This window comes from Platalea leucorodia, assembly GCF_965183815.1.
Source record: "Platalea leucorodia genome assembly, chromosome: 4".
Taxonomy (NCBI): Eukaryota; Metazoa; Chordata; class Aves; order Pelecaniformes; family Threskiornithidae; genus Platalea; species Platalea leucorodia.
In genome coordinates, this window is record NC_138826.1 from 44,321,729 (window position 1) to 44,339,368 (window position 17,640).

At 46.2% G+C, this 17,640-nt stretch overlaps 1 protein-coding gene across 1 annotated transcript in view; it reads left to right on the forward strand.

The window, feature by feature from the left end:
• Positions 1 to 1,536: 1,536 nt before the first annotated feature.
• LOC309588996 (alpha-2-macroglobulin-like protein 1) overlaps positions 1,537 to 17,640 on the forward strand; it is a gene marked incomplete at both ends in the record, with an annotated part of 31,023 nt that continues 14,919 nt past the window's right edge. Inside the window, 16 exons of the mRNA XM_082308831.1 lie at positions 1,537 to 1,604; positions 2,233 to 2,416; positions 4,064 to 4,208; positions 4,873 to 4,925; positions 5,249 to 5,269; positions 5,669 to 5,828; positions 6,444 to 6,528; positions 6,906 to 7,020; positions 9,050 to 9,161; positions 10,024 to 10,133; positions 10,957 to 11,121; positions 12,341 to 12,574; positions 13,456 to 13,519; positions 14,035 to 14,180; positions 14,733 to 14,879; positions 16,065 to 16,238. Coding sequence (XP_082164957.1) covers positions 1,537 to 1,604; positions 2,233 to 2,416; positions 4,064 to 4,208; positions 4,873 to 4,925; positions 5,249 to 5,269; positions 5,669 to 5,828; positions 6,444 to 6,528; positions 6,906 to 7,020; positions 9,050 to 9,161; positions 10,024 to 10,133; positions 10,957 to 11,121; positions 12,341 to 12,574; positions 13,456 to 13,519; positions 14,035 to 14,180; positions 14,733 to 14,879; positions 16,065 to 16,238 — 1,983 coding nt within the window. The remainder of the gene's footprint in view (positions 1,605 to 2,232; positions 2,417 to 4,063; positions 4,209 to 4,872; positions 4,926 to 5,248; positions 5,270 to 5,668; positions 5,829 to 6,443; positions 6,529 to 6,905; positions 7,021 to 9,049; positions 9,162 to 10,023; positions 10,134 to 10,956; positions 11,122 to 12,340; positions 12,575 to 13,455; positions 13,520 to 14,034; positions 14,181 to 14,732; positions 14,880 to 16,064; positions 16,239 to 17,640) is intronic.

Here is a 17,640-nt window from a genome sequence, read left to right on the forward strand (position 1 = left end):
GATTTCATTGGAAACATCCTGAGGCAAATTCATTCTTTTTGATGTCAGTGGAGTTTGTTTCAGTGTTCTTCTTCTGTAGAACTTCTTTTTTATGTATTATTTACTTCTTACTGAAATTTCCCTACTGGCCGGCAGACTCCAGCCATACCAGCCCAGAGCTCCATGCACAGCTCTGCCAGTGCCCCCACTCCTCTCTGGAAGGAGGGAAGAACTTCAGCATGTTATTATCTTTTTGTTGTCTATCTGTTCCCATTTAACTTCAGAGACAGCCAACTTGATGACCATTCAGAGATGCAGAGCTGTGGGGAGTGTTTCTGAAACCAGACAGAACTCTGATTGTTTTTTGTCCTGCTAGTTTAGGCTTGAACTCAAAACCCTGTTGATTTCGGAGAATCAAATATGATCCCAGATCAGTGACATACAGTGCTTTAAACCTGCGGATTATCTGAATGTCAGTGCTAGGTTAAAGGCTAGTGTGTTCCTGTTACATCGGACTGTGCACTAAGAGAGACTGTGCCAAAGTAAATCCAGGGGATTGCTTCAGCTGGGAGCAAAGAGTGAGTGGATGGCAAATTCACTCTATATTGTGTACCCTTGGTTATGCTCTGCAAAAACACAGCTGGAGCCAGGGCAGGATGAAGACATCCACCTTCAAATGAGGTTGTAACTACAGGGCAAATACATCTAAGCCCTGTTCACTTCACTGCTGCCACCCAGGAAAAGGAAATACAAGGTTGCAGTGCCTGAGAAGAGTCTGGAGGAGATGGGTGGTGGTGTCAGTGTAGAACTACCTCATGGCTGGAGGAAGCTGGCAGAAACTGGACATCTGGCTTGGGGGTATATAAAGTAGAGATTTGCTAAAATATGTGGGTGCTTAAAATGTCTTGCTTTATTTGGAAAGACCTTACAGTGGAGCTACGAGGGGAGTTGGCAGTGGGTAGCAGGAGCAGCCCTGGAGAAGGTTCTGTACCCAGGAGGATCAGACATGGCTGGACAGAGGTAGTGATTCAGGGAATGGAGATGAATTGAAAGGTTTTTACACCAAGCTCTTATTAAATACTGGATGAGAGGAAGATCACTAATGATACACAGAAAGAGTATTGAGGATGCTTTTTATAAGCTGAGGACAGCAGCTGGTGTGCAGCTTTGGCTCTTATCGTATGCTACAGCCAGGATCCAGACCAGCCACAGCTGAGATGAGTATTTCTCTTAAGTCCCCTTCAGCCTGGGTTAGACGTCACCCCCCCCCACATCTTCCCCCCAATGCTCTGGCACCCCATGGCCTGGAATACCATCTGAATGCAGATGTGGGTGGAGAACTGTGCTGTCTGGCCTTTACTCTGCTGTTGGTGGAAGCGAGTAAATATTAGCTCACGTCATTAGCCTGGAAGAGATACTCTCTCCATATATAAACTCCCCCACTCTTTGGACTTAGAACCATCTGAGGGGGGGTATTAAGGATTGCTCCAGCCCATCAATACAGGCAGTTCTCTCCTCCTGTGTGGATCTTGTCAGCTGTCTGTCCCAGCCCAAGCAATGGGAGCACCAGTGCTCCTCTTAGCCCTGACCCTATTCCCAGTCGCAGCTGCAGCAAGCCTGGAACCGTGAGAATATCTCCTTTTGATTTTGGGGTGCTTGGTGGAAGGGACTGTCATTGAAGGGTGGTGCTGAGGTGCTGCACTGTTTAGCATCACAGAGCTGAATGGTGGGGGCCTTGTTCCCAGGTAGGCTGAGCAGAAGCAGCTCCTACTGAGTCCCATTGGAGCGCTGGGTGTCAAGAACCACTGCAGGTGAAGCCCCTGGTGTTTGCTTGTGCAGGCACTGCACTGCACACACTGCAAAACTACAGAAGTTTTGACTCTGTTCATCCTGTGCTGGTGGGGGTCAAATTTGGTGTGAGGACTGAAGCCTTCTGTCTCAGTCACTGAGTCTTCAGCTTCATTCCTCACACAGCCTTGCTCTGTGTACTTGCAATTGGAGTACCGTACACTGGGCAGCTGTGTCCTGGCTGGTGGCAAGATGGTGACAGACATACCAGGAGCCCTCTGGTTCCACACTGGGCATGTTGCTTCTTTCTGGTATAGAAAGGGAGCTGCACTATAGTTCCTTCACTGCAGGCCTCCAGACATTTCTGACCCCTGGTCTACCTCTTCATGAAAGCAGCTGAGATGGATTCTGGCCTGTCCACCTCAGCTTCTGAATTGTTTTTGAACATCTCCTGCTCTCTTCTAGTCACTATATGGTGGTGTTCCCTGCTGTCATTCACCATTCCCAAGAGGAGAAGCTCTGCATTCACCTCTGCTCCCTGACTGAGGCTGTCCACCTGGCTGTCACCTTGGAGGTGACAACCCACAATCACACACTGGTGGAACAGGATGTGGAGAAGCCAGGCACTTTTCGGTGTGTCACTTTCAAGGTGAGTGTAGCTGTGGGTGCTGATTTGGCAGTAGATGCTCTCAGACAGGAGCCCAGCACTTCTCTGGGCACACTGTCCTTTGCCTTCCCATCGGTTGCAAGCAGATTAAGTGTATTTCCCTACCAGCGTCAGGCAAAAAACAGCAGTGTCCTGCAGCCTAGCAAAGTAGGGAATCTTTTCTGTGTAGATAAACACCTGTTCTTTTGATCTGTATCAGACCATTTCATTCTACTTAAAGCCTGTTGGAAAACATTGACTTTCAGTTTACTCGGTGTTTAGTCCCTAAAAACGCTTGTATAACACAGTGCAAGTCAATGCATAGAGAATCCAATATTTTCATCCTTGCTTCCTCAGAAGCCTGTCCCTCCAGCTCCGAGAGGACTGTTCTGCTCTAAAGCTGCGTCTATACTGCAAGGTGTAGTTGCAGCCTGTATAGACATTGAGCTTGCTTTAATTTAGCTGTGATGGGTGGCGATGGTGCTGAAGCCACAAGGAACTGAATTTTACCTAGCCAGTCCGGATATTTCTTGGGTGGCTTGAGTTCCTGTCATTGCAACTTTGCTGCTCTTGTTAGCCTAACTAGACACACTGAGGCTGGGGCATGACTACAGGACGTTCAGTTACATTTCTGGAGAGCCATGGAGATGTGTCTGATGCTGAGGCTCTACAAACTGCCCCTGTCTTTCTCAGCACCACACTAAGTTGCTGTGCCTATGCCCTGACTGTCCTGCAGATTCAGCAGAGCTCAAGGAGGGTCTGTAGTCACTTCTGGTTCTTGCATCAACAAGACAATGGTTAACCAAGTGTTTGGTGCCAGACCTTAGGAGAGAGTGAGTCCTGGCTCTGGAGAGCCAAGGAAGTTTGCCGTTAGCAAAAAGAACCTTTCTCCTGGTGAGCTCGGTCTTTCTGATACTGAGATGTCCTGTTTTTGCCTGATGAGTATCACATTTCCCATCTTGGTCAGCTCCAGATCTGACTTCCCTATGTTTTTTCTTGGTTTCATAAAAATCTCACATTTATGTAAAGGGAGAGAATGACATGTCAGTTGGTTCACTCTTGGGTTCATGAACAAGAGACAGGCAGTGACTGCTTCTTCTCCCTATAATGACAAGCAGGTTAGAGACAGTCATACAGTGGAATTTGGACTCTGAAGTTTGGAGATTTTTTAACAGTGAGATGATGTCTCACATCTGGGATAAGATGCAAAGTCTCTGACGAATTTTTTTCCATTTCCTTGTATCAATCAACCTAGGTGCCAGAGTTCATTCCCAGGAAAAGAGATGATTCCACGTCACACGTAAGACACCTCTCTTGGCTGTCTCTCCTCTTACAAACTAGAGGGCTTCAGCCTCTCCTGTGTCTGAGCCATGTTAATGTTGGAGATGCAGGGTGGGAAAGACAGTAAAGGGAGAAAGAAATGTGGAAAGAGGCAAACATGACAAGGAGAAAGGCAAAGAAAAGAGAATTAGGAAGTTGGGGAGCACGGAGAAGACTATGACCAGGGAAAGGAGAGAGCAGAAAGGAGAGAGCTAAATCCAAGGAAGGGAAGGGAGGAGAGGGAAGTTGGAGATTTTGGTAGGACAGGTGCCTCTGTTTCTCCTTCAAGCTACTTGTAGTCTCAGGCAGTTTGGTTTTTTCAACTGACAGCCAGAGGAGGTGGTTTTTCTGCATGTCCTGATCCACAGCGGGGACAATGTGCTCTTTGAGGGTCGCAAGAAGGTTCTGGTCAAGCCCCAGAAGAATGTAATTCTGGTAGAGACAGACAAGGGCTTATACAAACCTGGGGAAACAGGTAAGGCAAGAAGGTGGCATATGGAAATGGGGAGGGAAGGGTCAAGGTAGCAGCCACATCTGGGGGGAAGATTTCATCAAGTGCAGCAAGCTAAGCTTGTTGGAGATGGAAGAAAGCAGATCTTTATTATAAGATGTTTCCAGGAACAGTATGAGTCAGGATGTTCCCCTCTGAGCTGTGCTGCACCAAATGCCCAGCCTGCTGCTCCTGGGTGTCGTCTTGGTGAACTATCTCTAGTAAGACCTAAAAGGAAAGCCAGGACCCTCCAGGACACTGGACAATCTCTTGTTGTTTTTTGAAGACTGTTGATTACATTCAAGTAAAGCCTAGAGTGACAGTTCCAAGCTGTATAAATACAGAGAGTTACTCCACAGTCTTCACAATATGAACAGACTGCAGACAGACCAACCCCACCATTTAACACATCATTGTAATCTTCCCACGTAAAGGCAGTGAGTTTCTACAGCCCGCAGCTGCATATAAACCTCCCAGACAAAGTCCTCTGGGGTGGGAGATGCTGGGGAAGGCTGTTTGGGGAAAGACCTGAATACCTCTGAGGTAAACAGAGAGACATGAATACTGGAGCACAGAAAAGAAGAAGCAGATTTATGCAAGGACATGTTGCAGCCAGAATGCTTTATTATCCTTTTCTTTATATCTCCAGTGAAATTTCGAATTGTGAACCTTGATGAGGACCTTAAGGTCATTAAAAATGAGGTGAGTATCACCTTGTGCTTTTCTAGAAGTAGGAGCTTCAGCATGAGGCACATTGAGAGGCTCATTTAAGAGACATTCCCCTTCATGTCTGTTAAACCATAAGAACAAATGATCTTTGAAGAGAAACCATTCATCCACTGATCCCTTGAAGAAAGACTGGAGTGTAAGCTAGCACAGAGGGAGGAGGAGACCTAGTGTGGGATTTGGATGGGGCAGAACTTTCCAGTCAGGGGTCCACGTCAGGCAGTGTTATTAATGCTGGTTCACATGGATGCTGTTTTGCTTTGTACAAAACTGACCTTGTGTTTCTCTTGTTTTTACAGTATTCCCAGATATGGCTGCAGGTAAGTGACAAAGAACTGACCAAAGGCAGATGTCTGTCTCTTCTACTGTGCCCTTTCACTCCTGGACAGACTTGTGCCACAAATGTAACCTCATAAGGTTATGGTTCAGGTTCAGCTGAAGTCTTTTCTATCTGGTCAGCCTGGGTTCTTCATTCAAACTGGCACCTCTATGATGCTGAGCTAGAGGCAGGGCAGTAATGAACATTTGCCCAACACCTTGTCTGCACAGAGCACAGAGCACAAAGCACAAGGCTAAGTGCTCAGTAGATGCAGCACAGATACTTCTCCTTCTCTCGTAGGGCCCTCGTAGTGCCTTCTTGTGCCCGAGTATGGCTGGACCTGCCAGGTACCCATACTCCCAGCATGACTTGGTGGTTTTGCATGTCCTTTCCCAAATAGGATCCTGAATATAACCGTATTGCTGAGTGGCTGAATGTAAAGTCAAGACATGGCATTGTGGATCTGTCCTTCCCCCTGGCCTCTGAAGCACCCCTTGGGAGGTATACCATCTCAGTGCAACAAGACATGGCTCAAAAAACCTTCAGTGTTGATGAATATGGTGAGACTTGGACAACAGAGGTGAGGGAAAACCAGTGTGGGTAGCTGGAGAAGAGAGCAGGACGATGTGGCCATGTTCATCCAATCTTTTGCCCTGGGAGAAGAGCAGACCGGGGACAGGGACAGATTGGTCTGTGCACACATCTCATGCTGGGCTGGAGGTTCTGCAGCTGTATAGGGTACAAGGGAGAGGCTGTGGCCTGACACCTTGTTCTAGCTGCAGCTGGGCCCTGTGATAAGCACTTTCTGCTGCTCACTGTCACCCTCTTCTAAGCTAAGTTTACTGTCCACTCCAGTCAGCTGGCATCATAGGAAGTGGCATCCTGCCTTAGTCCCATTCAGTTGCAGTGATGTAGGTAAGGACAAAACCCTGTGTCGTTTAAAATGTTTATGCTTGACTGCATGACTGTAGAAAGCAGTCCCATATGCAATCGCAGCAGCAAATAGAGGGTGGTGTGGCTGAAGGGAGTAACACCTATTGCAGCATAGTGATGAATAGATGGGGACATTACTGCCTTTCCCCCCCATCTGGACTGCAGCTATAACAGAACTTACAGTCAGTGCCCATACTCAGTATTGCTTTTTTTTCCTCCATTCATATCTTCCTTCCATGCAGTGCTGAAAAAATTTGAAATAAAGATTGATCACCCTCCATTTATCACTACAGCAGATGAGGAATTTCAGCTGAAGGTCTGTGGCAAGTGAGTACATGATACCGTTGTGATCTCTGGCCTTTGGCTCCACAATCACCTCCAGATTGCCCATAGCCGAGAAGTGGCCTTCCAGCATGATGTTCCTGCATTACCCTGTGGTTGGGAGAGCCAGACCACTCTCTGGAACAGGCTTCTTCTCGCACCTAGTCATTTACTGTGAGGCTGAAGGACACTAAAGATGCTGGGTATAGTGGGTGGAGAGGGATGCAAACTAATTTTAAGGGACGAGCTGAAGTTCCTAAGCAAACAAGGTACAAAGCTGTTCCAGGCTCCACTTCCCCCCGATGAGGGTGGGGGGTGGCCTGGGTCAATATTTCTGCTGAAGCAGCCAGTCTTCAGGTGAATGTTTCTCCCCTTTGACACAGGTATACCTATGGGAAGCCTGTTCAAGGGAAAATAGATATTACTTTTATCACATTATCCCGGGATTTTGAAGACGATTTATCAAGTTCCACTGAGATGTTGAAGCAAAACAACAGGGTAGGTGAACAAATAGGAGAGTGGAAAGTATAACTTGCTGGAAATGTATGTCTGTCCCCTTAACCTGCCTCAGTGCACCTCTGATGTGCACCAATCTGATGTGCACCAATTCGGGAACTAGAGGCTGGAGAGCAGCCCCTCGGAGAGAGATCTGGGGGTTCTGGTCGACGGCAAGTTGAACATGAGCCAACGGCGTGCCCTGGTGGCCAAGAGGGCCAACTGTGTCAATCGTGTCCTGGGGTGCATCAAGCACTGTATTGCTAGCCAGTCGAGGGAGGTGATTGTCCTGCTCTACTCTGCACTGGTGCGGCCTCATCTTGAGCACTGTGTGCAGTGTTGGGTGCCACAGTACAAAAAGGACACGAAGCTACTACAGAGTGTCCAGAGGAGAGCCACAAAGATGGTGAAGGGTTTAGAGGGGAAGCCGTACGAGGAGCAGCTGAAGTCACTTGGTCTGTTCAGCCTACAGAAAAGGAGACTGAGGGGAGACCTCATCGTGGTCTACAGCTTCCTCACAAGGGAAGGAGGAGGGGCAGTCGCTGATCTCTTCTCCCTGATGACCAGTGATAGGACCAGAGGGAACGGCAGGAAGATCTGCCAGCGGAGGTTTAGGTTGGACATTAGGAAAAGGTTATTCACCCAAAGGGTGGTGGAGCACTGGAACAAGCTCCCCTGGGAGGTAGTCATGGCACCAAGCCTGACAATATTCAAGAAGCATTTGGACAACACCCTCAGACATATGATGTGAATTTTGGGGTTGTCCTATGCAGGGACAGGAGTTGGACTTGATGATCCTTGTGGGTCCCTTCCAACTCAGGACATTCTATGATTTTATGAATCTGTTTAGTCTGGTGTCTTCCCACTTGCTAGACCTGATCAGATCATTGATTCCTCTTCCTGTAATGTTATTGCTTGAATTACTGCTCTAGCTGCCCATATCTGACTGTTTCAGGAGAAGGTATAAGCTCTGTGTAAGTAATGATGCCTGGGGCCTTTCCCAAGGGTCTGTATCCTATTGTATGGAATCAGATCACTGGTCTATTCAGCCCTGTGACCTCTTCCACCAATAAACAGGCTATCAGAGCATCAGATGGTATGCGGCTTAATACCCTGTTTCTTGCTGTATCCATGCAGTTAATGGATCATCTGAAGCTTGCTAGTGTCCTATCTGAGATTATGTCCAGTGCTGGTTACACTTTCTGCACATTTGTGTTCATTATATGTTTGTGGTTAAGCTCCACACTTGTTTTTTCCCATGGCTTTCAGATGCAGCTCTTTCAGCCTGAAAGTCACAAGAAAATATTTCTAAATGTAGAGCAGCCAGCAACAAGCCAGAATATAAAAATCCATCTGGATCTCTGCATCTTTTAAAATGCACCCAGTAGCAAAATATCTCCAGCTGGAATGCTGTACAGTCTTAGCTGTGCAAAACCAACTGAATGCCAGCTCCCTCTCATGTAGCACATAAGAGGCTCTGCAAGGTTCTCTGGGGAACTTAAAAGGCATGACTAGAAACAGTTTGTCCACGTCCCCTCTCTGGCAGATTCTGCCTTAATGCTTGGCAAAGCTCTTGCAATCTCTAACTGGCTGGATGCCCTTGTTTAACATGGCCACATCACAGAGATGGTCATGACTGGAAAGCCATAGCGCCAGGCTTTATTCTTCAGGGCCATATAGTTTCAGGAAGGAGGTTATCTTTAGCTCAAGTAAAGACACCCATGCTCCTTCAGCTGCAGCATCTGGGCTTAATCCAGTCTCCTGAGTGTGTCTGTGACATAAGAAACCCTTATGTGATTTGCCAGAAACACTTTTTTCTGCCACTTTTTTGTTGACTGTTTAATCCAAGCATGTTGATTTTCTTCTCTGGCTAAGGTATCCATGATGGGTTTCTGCAGTTATAGGTTTTTGAGCTTCCATCTCTACCATGTGTATTTGGAAATACTTCTTTAGGATTGCCCAGCATGTATGAAACAGCTCCTCTTCCTCCACACCATGGTCTTACTCTCTGTTCATATCTCTCTTTCTCCAGACAAACAAGAATGGCTGCACTACTTTTACAGTGAAGACAGAGACTCTGGAATTAAATGAAACCTACAACTACTACATAACTGTGATAGGAAAAATGGTGGAAGATGGAACAGGTACTGAAGGATATGTATGTGAAGTGTTTCCTTCCTTGCAGCCAACTTCTGATCCTTTCTTTGAAATTTTTGGTTTTGACCTTTCTGCAGCTGTTGAATTGCTTTTGAAAAAGTACCTTGAGGGTTCCCAAGTTTTCTGGCATGATGACAGTCTCTATTCTAGTACCTCTGCCATCTATTATTACCAGATTTCCTAACCCTCTCCACCCTTCATCTCCACTAGCACATAGATAACATTTTAGTGATTGCCTGGACACTGAGGTGTTCTTCAGCCAGTTGCAAAGCCCTGGCTAGCCATGGAAAAGTCTGCAACAAACCCTCACAGTCCTTGCTAATTGTAGTGCACCACCCTGACACGTAGTACCTACCCACAGTCTCTTGTCCTCTTTTCCTAAGCCTCAGGCAGGGCTGCTTATGCACACTCCTGCTGTTACGAATCCCATTCTGCTCCCTTTTAGTCTGACACAATATTGATTATAAGGAGGTAGATTTTCAGTATCAGTGTTAATGTGCACCTGGCTCTGGAAACTGGAGGTGTCCATTGTTTGAACTGTCACACTGTGGGTAGGGTCCTTCAAGCCACTTTTAGGCATCTACAGTGTGGTTGTCTATAATTAAACAGTCATCTAGTTTCTCTCAATCTTCAATAAAGAGAAATAAGTACCTACAGGGTACAATGCATGATGTCATGTAGCAGAGGGCCCAGAAAGATTGAGGGAATCATACCCTAGAAGAATGTATTTTCTCTCCTAAATTTAGAGGCTGTAGGTGTTGTAGATAGTGTCAAAGCATCTTCTTGTCTTCTACTTCCCTAAGAAAGAGCACTGCTAGGGTTTAACAGATTTCTCATCTCTCCACCCAGGAGCAAAGACTGTGGAAATAGCTGAAATTCCTATTGCAACGAGAATGAAGTCTATAGAGTTTATCAACTTCCATTCATTCTACAAACGTGGACTACCATACACAGGGAAGGTAACACCCAGGGATCCCTTCTCTGCTGAGAATACATCATAGGTCTCATGATGCTTTTGTAGGCAGAAAGCAACAATCTCCAGGAAAGTCAGTGCTGCTCTGCTGGCACCCAGCAACTATGAGTGAAGCCTCCTGTAGAAGCAATTTCTTCTCCCCATCCTAACCTAGTATATTCCCTGGACAGAAATTTTGGAGCCAGCTGCAGTCTCTGGAGGCTTCCCCAGGAGTAGCTCCTGAAACTAATCTGTGTGATAAAAGGCATATGGGATGGGGTAGTGTCGGCAAGGAAATAACATTCCCTTTGGACAGCTGTCCAAAAGCGCCTGTCAACTTGGGAGAAATCACTAAAGCCTTGTATATATCAGTTCACTGGCAGTCATTTCTGACTCGAGTCCCCTGGGTGCTCCTAGGACTGCTGTCCCATTGGGGCTAGAAACACTTTCACCTGGGCCAGTACTAACCCCAGTATGAAGGAGAGCAAGGAACAACAAGAGTTAAGTTGCGGGAGACAAGACTGTTTCTGATCACCAAGGATTCTGCAGCATTGTCCAAGAAAAAGCTCAGGATCTGAGGAAATCACCTTTTCCTACCCCCCCCCCGGATATAGGTGTCTCATTTGGCTGCACTACTGTTAATTTCTAGTCCTGAACAGCTGCACATTGTTGGTTTTGTCTATTTATCACACTTTTATTTGGATCCTTCCAACCTGTCTGAAAGCTAGAAGGGCTGAAGAAGCCCAACGATAGAAACAATTAATATTAAGCACTGGCAGTGCCTCGGAGTGTGGCACAATGGAGTATTAACTTCCTCCCCTTCTCTGCAGATGTTCTGCCACAGTGAAAACTCTCCCCTCAGAAATGAAACGGTCTACCTAACAGTTGACATCAATGAGGAGGAGACACACCTGTCATTCCTCACAGATGAGAATGGGGAAGTCCACTTCTCACTGGATACCACCAACTGGAACAGCACGCTGGTTTCTCTGAAGGTGAGCATCAGCCACAGAAAAAGGAGGGTAAAGTGAAGGCAGACTGAGGAAAGGGACAGAAAGTGGAAGAAATCTTAGGTTTTCAAGCACAGTCCTCTGGTTCCTGATCTCATTTGGCCATATCTGTAGAAGCATCGTTGATTACTCTCCAGTGCCATCTCCTCAGGGAAACTGGAGGCGATGCTGCAACAGTTCAGCTAAATGGGCACCAAAGATGCTCTGCTGTCCTAAGCTGGAGCATGATACTAATCTTTGGTATCCCCCCTCACCTTCCTTTGACTGCACCAAAAACACCTGTTAGTCTGAACACTTCCCTGGAGGAAATCTCCCCTTTCTCCACTCTGGGACGTGTTGGAGGTGGCTCAGCAGAAATGGCAGTTGACACCTGTCTCTGTTGAACGCCACTTCTAGTGGCTTCCCTTGCCCTGCAGCAGCACATAGCTTGCCCAGGCTCAGCTTGGCAAGTAGTTGCTCTTGATCTCCCTTTCAATACCAGACCTTGAAGCACTTGGCTTCTTCTCCTCACAACTTCTGATCCTACACCTGGAGCTCGTTGTTACTAGCCTGGCAGTACACCCACATTCCTGCAGCTGATGTCAGCTTCATGCCCAAGCAGTACGATCTATTGCCATCCATTTCTCAGGGACTGGAACTATTGTTCCAGATGTTTTTCACCAAGACTCCAGTTTAACCAGGGTGAGGTTCCCTAATTTTGGTTGGGCAGGATTTGGTGATCAGAAGTTCTGTAACCTAGGAGGTAGATTTCTATCCTCAGGGAGCCTGGGGACAGGCTCTAGTTCTTGTTCCTAGGCCCACGGCTATTGTCCACAGAGCCCTAAATTATGTGCAAAGAAGAGCTTAACCATAAAAAAGCTGTTTAGGTGCCTGTTGTGCTTCAGGGCATCTGACCAGAAACACAAACTGAAAACAGGGGTGCTGTGCTGGGGTTAAAGTCTGGTGTGGGGTACGTCCCCATGGAAAGATAAAGGATGAAAAATGAGATTGTGGGCAAATCTACTAGACTTAGATTTTTGCTAAAACTTCATAAGAGAAAGTCTCATAAGAGACTTTAAAATGCCATTTAAACAAAAGATATTTTAAGCATACAGATGTGTGGTCTGCCATGAGCTCAGGTAATAACTTAGTGTTTTCAGCAGGTGTACAAGCTCCCTGGTATCACTTGATACTGATTGCCAACTCATGTTTTTGTGCTCTGAAGGGTACCTACAACCTTGGAAAAGATCATGAGCAAGATTCTTCTGAAAGTCACACAGGAGTCCAGGATAGCTTCCACTGGCTGAAACCTTTCTACTCTGAGAGCAACAGCTTCCTTGAGATCAAGGCCAGGAATGATGCGATGCCCTGTGATCAAAAGCAGGAAGTGCAAGTGGATTATATCCTTGACCAGAATAAACTCAGCTCTGAAGCAGACCACATTGATTTCTACTACTTGGTGAGCACAGAAGACAGCTGAATCTCAGGGCAAGACTATGCTTACTGGCATTTTACCCTTTTCACACAGCACACAGATACAGGAAAGGGTAAACTACTCCCAGGCCAGTATAAGTCAGTTTGTGAGTTCTGTTCTGCCCAAACCTCCTCCTGTTTTCCAGTTCCTGGACCTGCTCCCAGCCCCCAGCTTCTTTGCTTTGTTAGGAGTGCCTTGACCTAAGCTTGGTTGGTAGATGCCTGCCATTCACCCTACTTTCTATTATGTTCACGTGGGTGGCAGTGGAGGGCTAGCCTGATTTCTGCCCAGCAGGTATGCCCCAGACTTCCATCTGTGTCTGGGGCAACCTGTCTGTGAACTAAAAAGCAATCTCTGGGGAAGCTGACCTCCCCTGGCCTGCATATTTAGAGGAAAAGGCTTGAAATTGCACAGGGTCTTGATGAACTCCAGAGGTATATAATCATGTTTTGATGAAGTCTACTTTCAAGAAAGTGAGTCCAAAGCAAGAGTGTGACTACAGCCTAGCTGAGAGGTTATGAGTATCTTGGTTACTGAACTGGGCTCATTTTTACGGTCAAGAAGTACCATATCCTAGTAACGTGAAGATCAGAGTTCACTGTGGCTTAAGAGCAGCTGCTCTTAGCTTCAGACATACCTCTGGCTTGGCAAGCAGCTGTGTCTTCTCATTGCCTAACCAACACCTCTCAAGTCCCTTTCCAGCTATGCTATCACCATCTCTGCTGCAGAGCTCTTTAGGTCATGTCCCACCAGAGGAGCTTCTGTGACATCTGTCAGACATCCTTCTTTCTTCTCTTGTTCTTTTCCCACTCTCCTCATACTGTCAGAATTCAGGCTCTTGAATGGCTCTTCTCTTTGCTCTTCAGGTGATAGCAAAAGGCAAGATCATTTTCAGTGGAGAGAAGCAGGTGCCAATTACCCAGCATGAGAGTGAGTAGAAACACATGAAGTGCCTCATAACACACCCCAGAAAACTGTGACTGCTCTCCAGTGACAATCTCTGCAGGTGTTATTCTTATCCATAGGTGGGAGCTATTGAACTGAGTTCTTAGTGGTGGTCCATTAGACCAACACAATCTTCTCTCATATGAGTTCAGTGTCCTTCTAGGCAACTGTCCTTCTCCTGCCTTGTCTAACTGATCTGATATCCAACCTTATGACTTTGCTGCTAGCTTGTACCTTTGGAGAAGATATAAAATTCGTGTAGCTTGCCCGTTTATCTAAGGTGCAGCAGGGAAGAGGAATATTTTTGCCAATCTTGAGACAAAGAATTGGCCAGTATCCTGGGTTTATTCTTAATCTGTGACAGTGTCTGTGTGGGATGTTCTTATCTGCAGGTAGAAATAATTAAATTCACTCTTTTGATTCGTATTGTGTGTTTCCTAGCCCAAAGAGCTGATTCAATTGAATGCTTTATCTCTCTTCCTTGCTGCTACCTTGTGCAGACCTGCAGGGCTCCTTCTCATTGACTCTGACTATTGGCAATGACTTCCTGCCTGACATCAATCTTCTGCTGTATGCAGTCTTCTTGGATGGAGAGGTGGTGGCTGATGTGGAAGAGTTTCAAGTAGAAAAGTGCTTTAGACACAAGGTGAGTATAAACACAAGGAGTGAGAGAGCATCATTGATGTGCTCTGGCCTGCTGTGGTTCCTGGTCCTGTTTTATCCTCAGCCAAGTGGTGTAAGCTGGATATATGCCAAACCAGATGCCCAGTATTTTTGGCTGGGAAACAAAACAGGTAACCTGCTTCTTCCCTGAATTCCTAGTCCTGCCCTCCCCAACACTGATGGCAAGCCTTTTCCAAGGAGTAAACTAGGCCCCCTTGAACTCTGTTTTCTCCCCTCTTTCCCCATAACTGACTTGGGAACACACTATCCTCCATGTTCTCCCTAACACAGAAGAGAAGGCTGCCTGCTTAGCTCCCTGTGGTAGCTCTGGATCAGAGGGTGGTGGTAGAGGAGTTCTGGCTGAGCTGTACGCACTGCAGACCCTGTAACCTTCCCAGTGGGTTTCCAGGAGGGCCTGTCTCAGCATCTCAGCCCCCTTCCCTACCTTATTCTCTGTATTTCCCTCTGCTGCCCAAACATCTGAAAGTCACAGGGTCCCACTCTCCACCACTAAGCCCCCTATCTTCTTTTGCAGGTGACACTGGACTTCTCACACAAGGAGGAAGTCCCAGGATCAAAAGTCAGTCTGGACATCAAGGCTGCTCCAGGGTCCTTGTGCTCTGTCCAAGCAGTTGACAAGAGTGTCCTCCTGAAGGAGAACAATACCCTAACAGCAAACACAGTGAGTACAGCCTGTGGTGACCACCCTCCTAGAGTCTGCCTGCCTTCCGTCTCCATGCATTGGTGGGAGGAAGCCCATAGTCCATCCCAGGACACGGCTGAAGTGTTAAGTGGCTGCCCTGGATTCCCCCTCCTTGGTCTCTTCTGAGCAGTTATGTGGCGATCATGTTCCTCATGCATCAGCTCTGCACTGTGGGCCTCTGCCTGGAGAGTGGTGGATGTTGCATGGCACTGCAGCAGTAGGCAGGGAGAGCAACTTCAAAGAGATGCTGGTGCTTTCCACTTGGAGGGAGAGTGCTTAGCAGCTTTCCTCACATTCACCTGTCTCTCTGCTCTTCCATCTTCCACAACACAGTGAGGCTAAACCTTTGAAATGGAATTTTTCCCCAGTAGGGTCCTCCTATCCCTCTGCCCCAAAGATTGCTGAATTGTAACCATATGACAGATCAGGCTGAGCACCTGAGCAGTTCTTTAGAAGAGAGTAGCTAGGGGACAGCACCCAGTGCACAGTGGCTGGTGAAAAGTGGTCAGGATTTTGTTGGCATTCTGAGAATCTAGAAGGGTTGAAGGAACTTACCTTAAAGCAGACGTGTGTTTCAGAGGAATGAATTTAAGACTTAGAAAAAAAGTACTGCAAGAATTTAAAATCCTAACATACTTCCACAATGTGTATCAGAGATAATACACATGTATACGCCTCATGCAAAGTTCTAAGTTATGTTATAGCAGGCTAACCTGTTACAAAGAAGCTTCACCAAATCCAGGGGGACTTGCTGCACCTCTAGATAGGACCCACCGTGTGATCTGGTGTTCCGTTTTACAGGAATGCTGTTCTAGGGCAGAGCACTTGCATCATCTACTAACAGGTACATAAAGTAGTAATCATTAAATATGTAAGTCAGATGTGCCAATGCCTTGTGCTCAAACTGAATCATGCGTTTTATCCTAATCTTGCACCATAGAGTTAAAAGGCTTGAACTGTCAGAGGTGAAAGTCTGCACACCAAAAGCTACTTGCCTACATCCGCTCCTTGGGCTTCATGTCCTTTAGTATAAGCTAGGCCAGTGCTGACTTCCTCAACTGCAAAGCTTTACAAAGTATAATAGAGGGCTACAATCCAGATATTTGACCCATACTCATGCTCGTTGGCCAGTTCCTTATGGAGACCTCTGTTTTTCCATTGCAGCTGTATGAGAAAGTCTTTGATGACAGCTTTACAATTGGAGGACGAGGGTTCCCCTATCACTTGGAAGACTTTGAGGCATACCCTTGTCTGCCCCAGCAGTCCAGTCCCCACAAAAAGACTCTGATGGGAGCACCATGGTACCAAAGTGATGCTGATGTCTTTAATCTGTTTAAGGTGAGTCTCTACACTTGTACCAAACTTTTCCTGAGCCAGCAGTTGCCAGTATGTTACTCTGAATGCCTACAAGAATTTACTCTTAGCAAACTTCAGCTGCCCTGATTTTCATTGCTACATGTCATCTGTGCCCTGTTCATTTGTGTAGCCACACTCATTTGGCGACTACGGGGAAAAATGAAACTTGCGAGTAAAAGTATAGTGTAAACCACTTGATTAGAGAAAGACAGTGTAAAAATGAATAAACTTAGTTTAGGCTACCATATCTACAAAGGGTGAGTAGCAAGAATATCCCAGTAAGACCTAAGTACCTCACCATATTTTGACGAACTGCCTTTTGGCTATTATTTTATTTGCAAACTCCTTTACTCTGTGTTTCATTGAGTCTCTTGTTACTTCTCCTCAAAGCAGTTTTAATAAAAAGAAGTCCTTCTCAATTTGGCTTTATAGATAACTGTCAAGACAAATGACAAAATAAGCTAATCCACTAACAAGAACCATAGCCAGAAAAAGATTAACTGCTGACTGAAACCCAAGCAGTGCTGCTTCTGACAGAATGCTGTTTAAAGAAATATATGCAAGTAAAAGCACTTCAAAATAGGAGAAGAGGGTAACAACACACTGAAAACAACCCAAAATGGAGTCTGAATTGCATGGGCTTCTCAGGCTGACAGAACTCTACATTACAAATACAAACCCTGATTCCCCCCAAAGGCATGGTACTCTGCTGACTTCTAGATGCTTACTCCTAGATTATGTTGGATGCTAGTTAAAGGAAATCCCACTATATCTGAACAGATGACTGTCCTGTAACACATGACTAAATCTACAGGCATGTACAGCCTCCACAGAAAGGGTGAGGACCCATACTCTCCATGAAGGGCTTTGGCACTTTAAGAAAGTAGAAGAGTTCTGAGTGACTTGCAGACCATTAAATCAAAGCAAGGATTGCTCACAGGATCAAATGCGTTCTTTTGTGTGATGATGTCTTCTTCTCAGTCCATGTACGTGAGGGTGCATTCAGTCCAATATTTCCACCTCGTGAAGCACAGGCCCTAAGAGTTTGAGTCTCGTTCAGACAAAAGCAGAGTCTATACTAAGTTGTGACTGAGTTCTCCATCAGTTTTCTAAGCCAGGACTGGTACTAACTTGTGTAAGAACAGTTTTGTGTGAACAGCCAGTCAGATCTTTCCATTCTAAAATTGTGTAGAGATTTAAATCTTGGAATTTTTTCTCTGAAGTTTTTCATGGGATATATGACGTTTGACTCTGGCTTATTAGCGTTAGGCATATAAAGTTGAAATTTACTTTTATGAGAAGTAATACCTGGCCCCAGTATTCCTCAGAAGCTGGTTTCCATTCCTCATGCATTGGCCAGAGTCTGAGCCTGTAAGTCTATGCA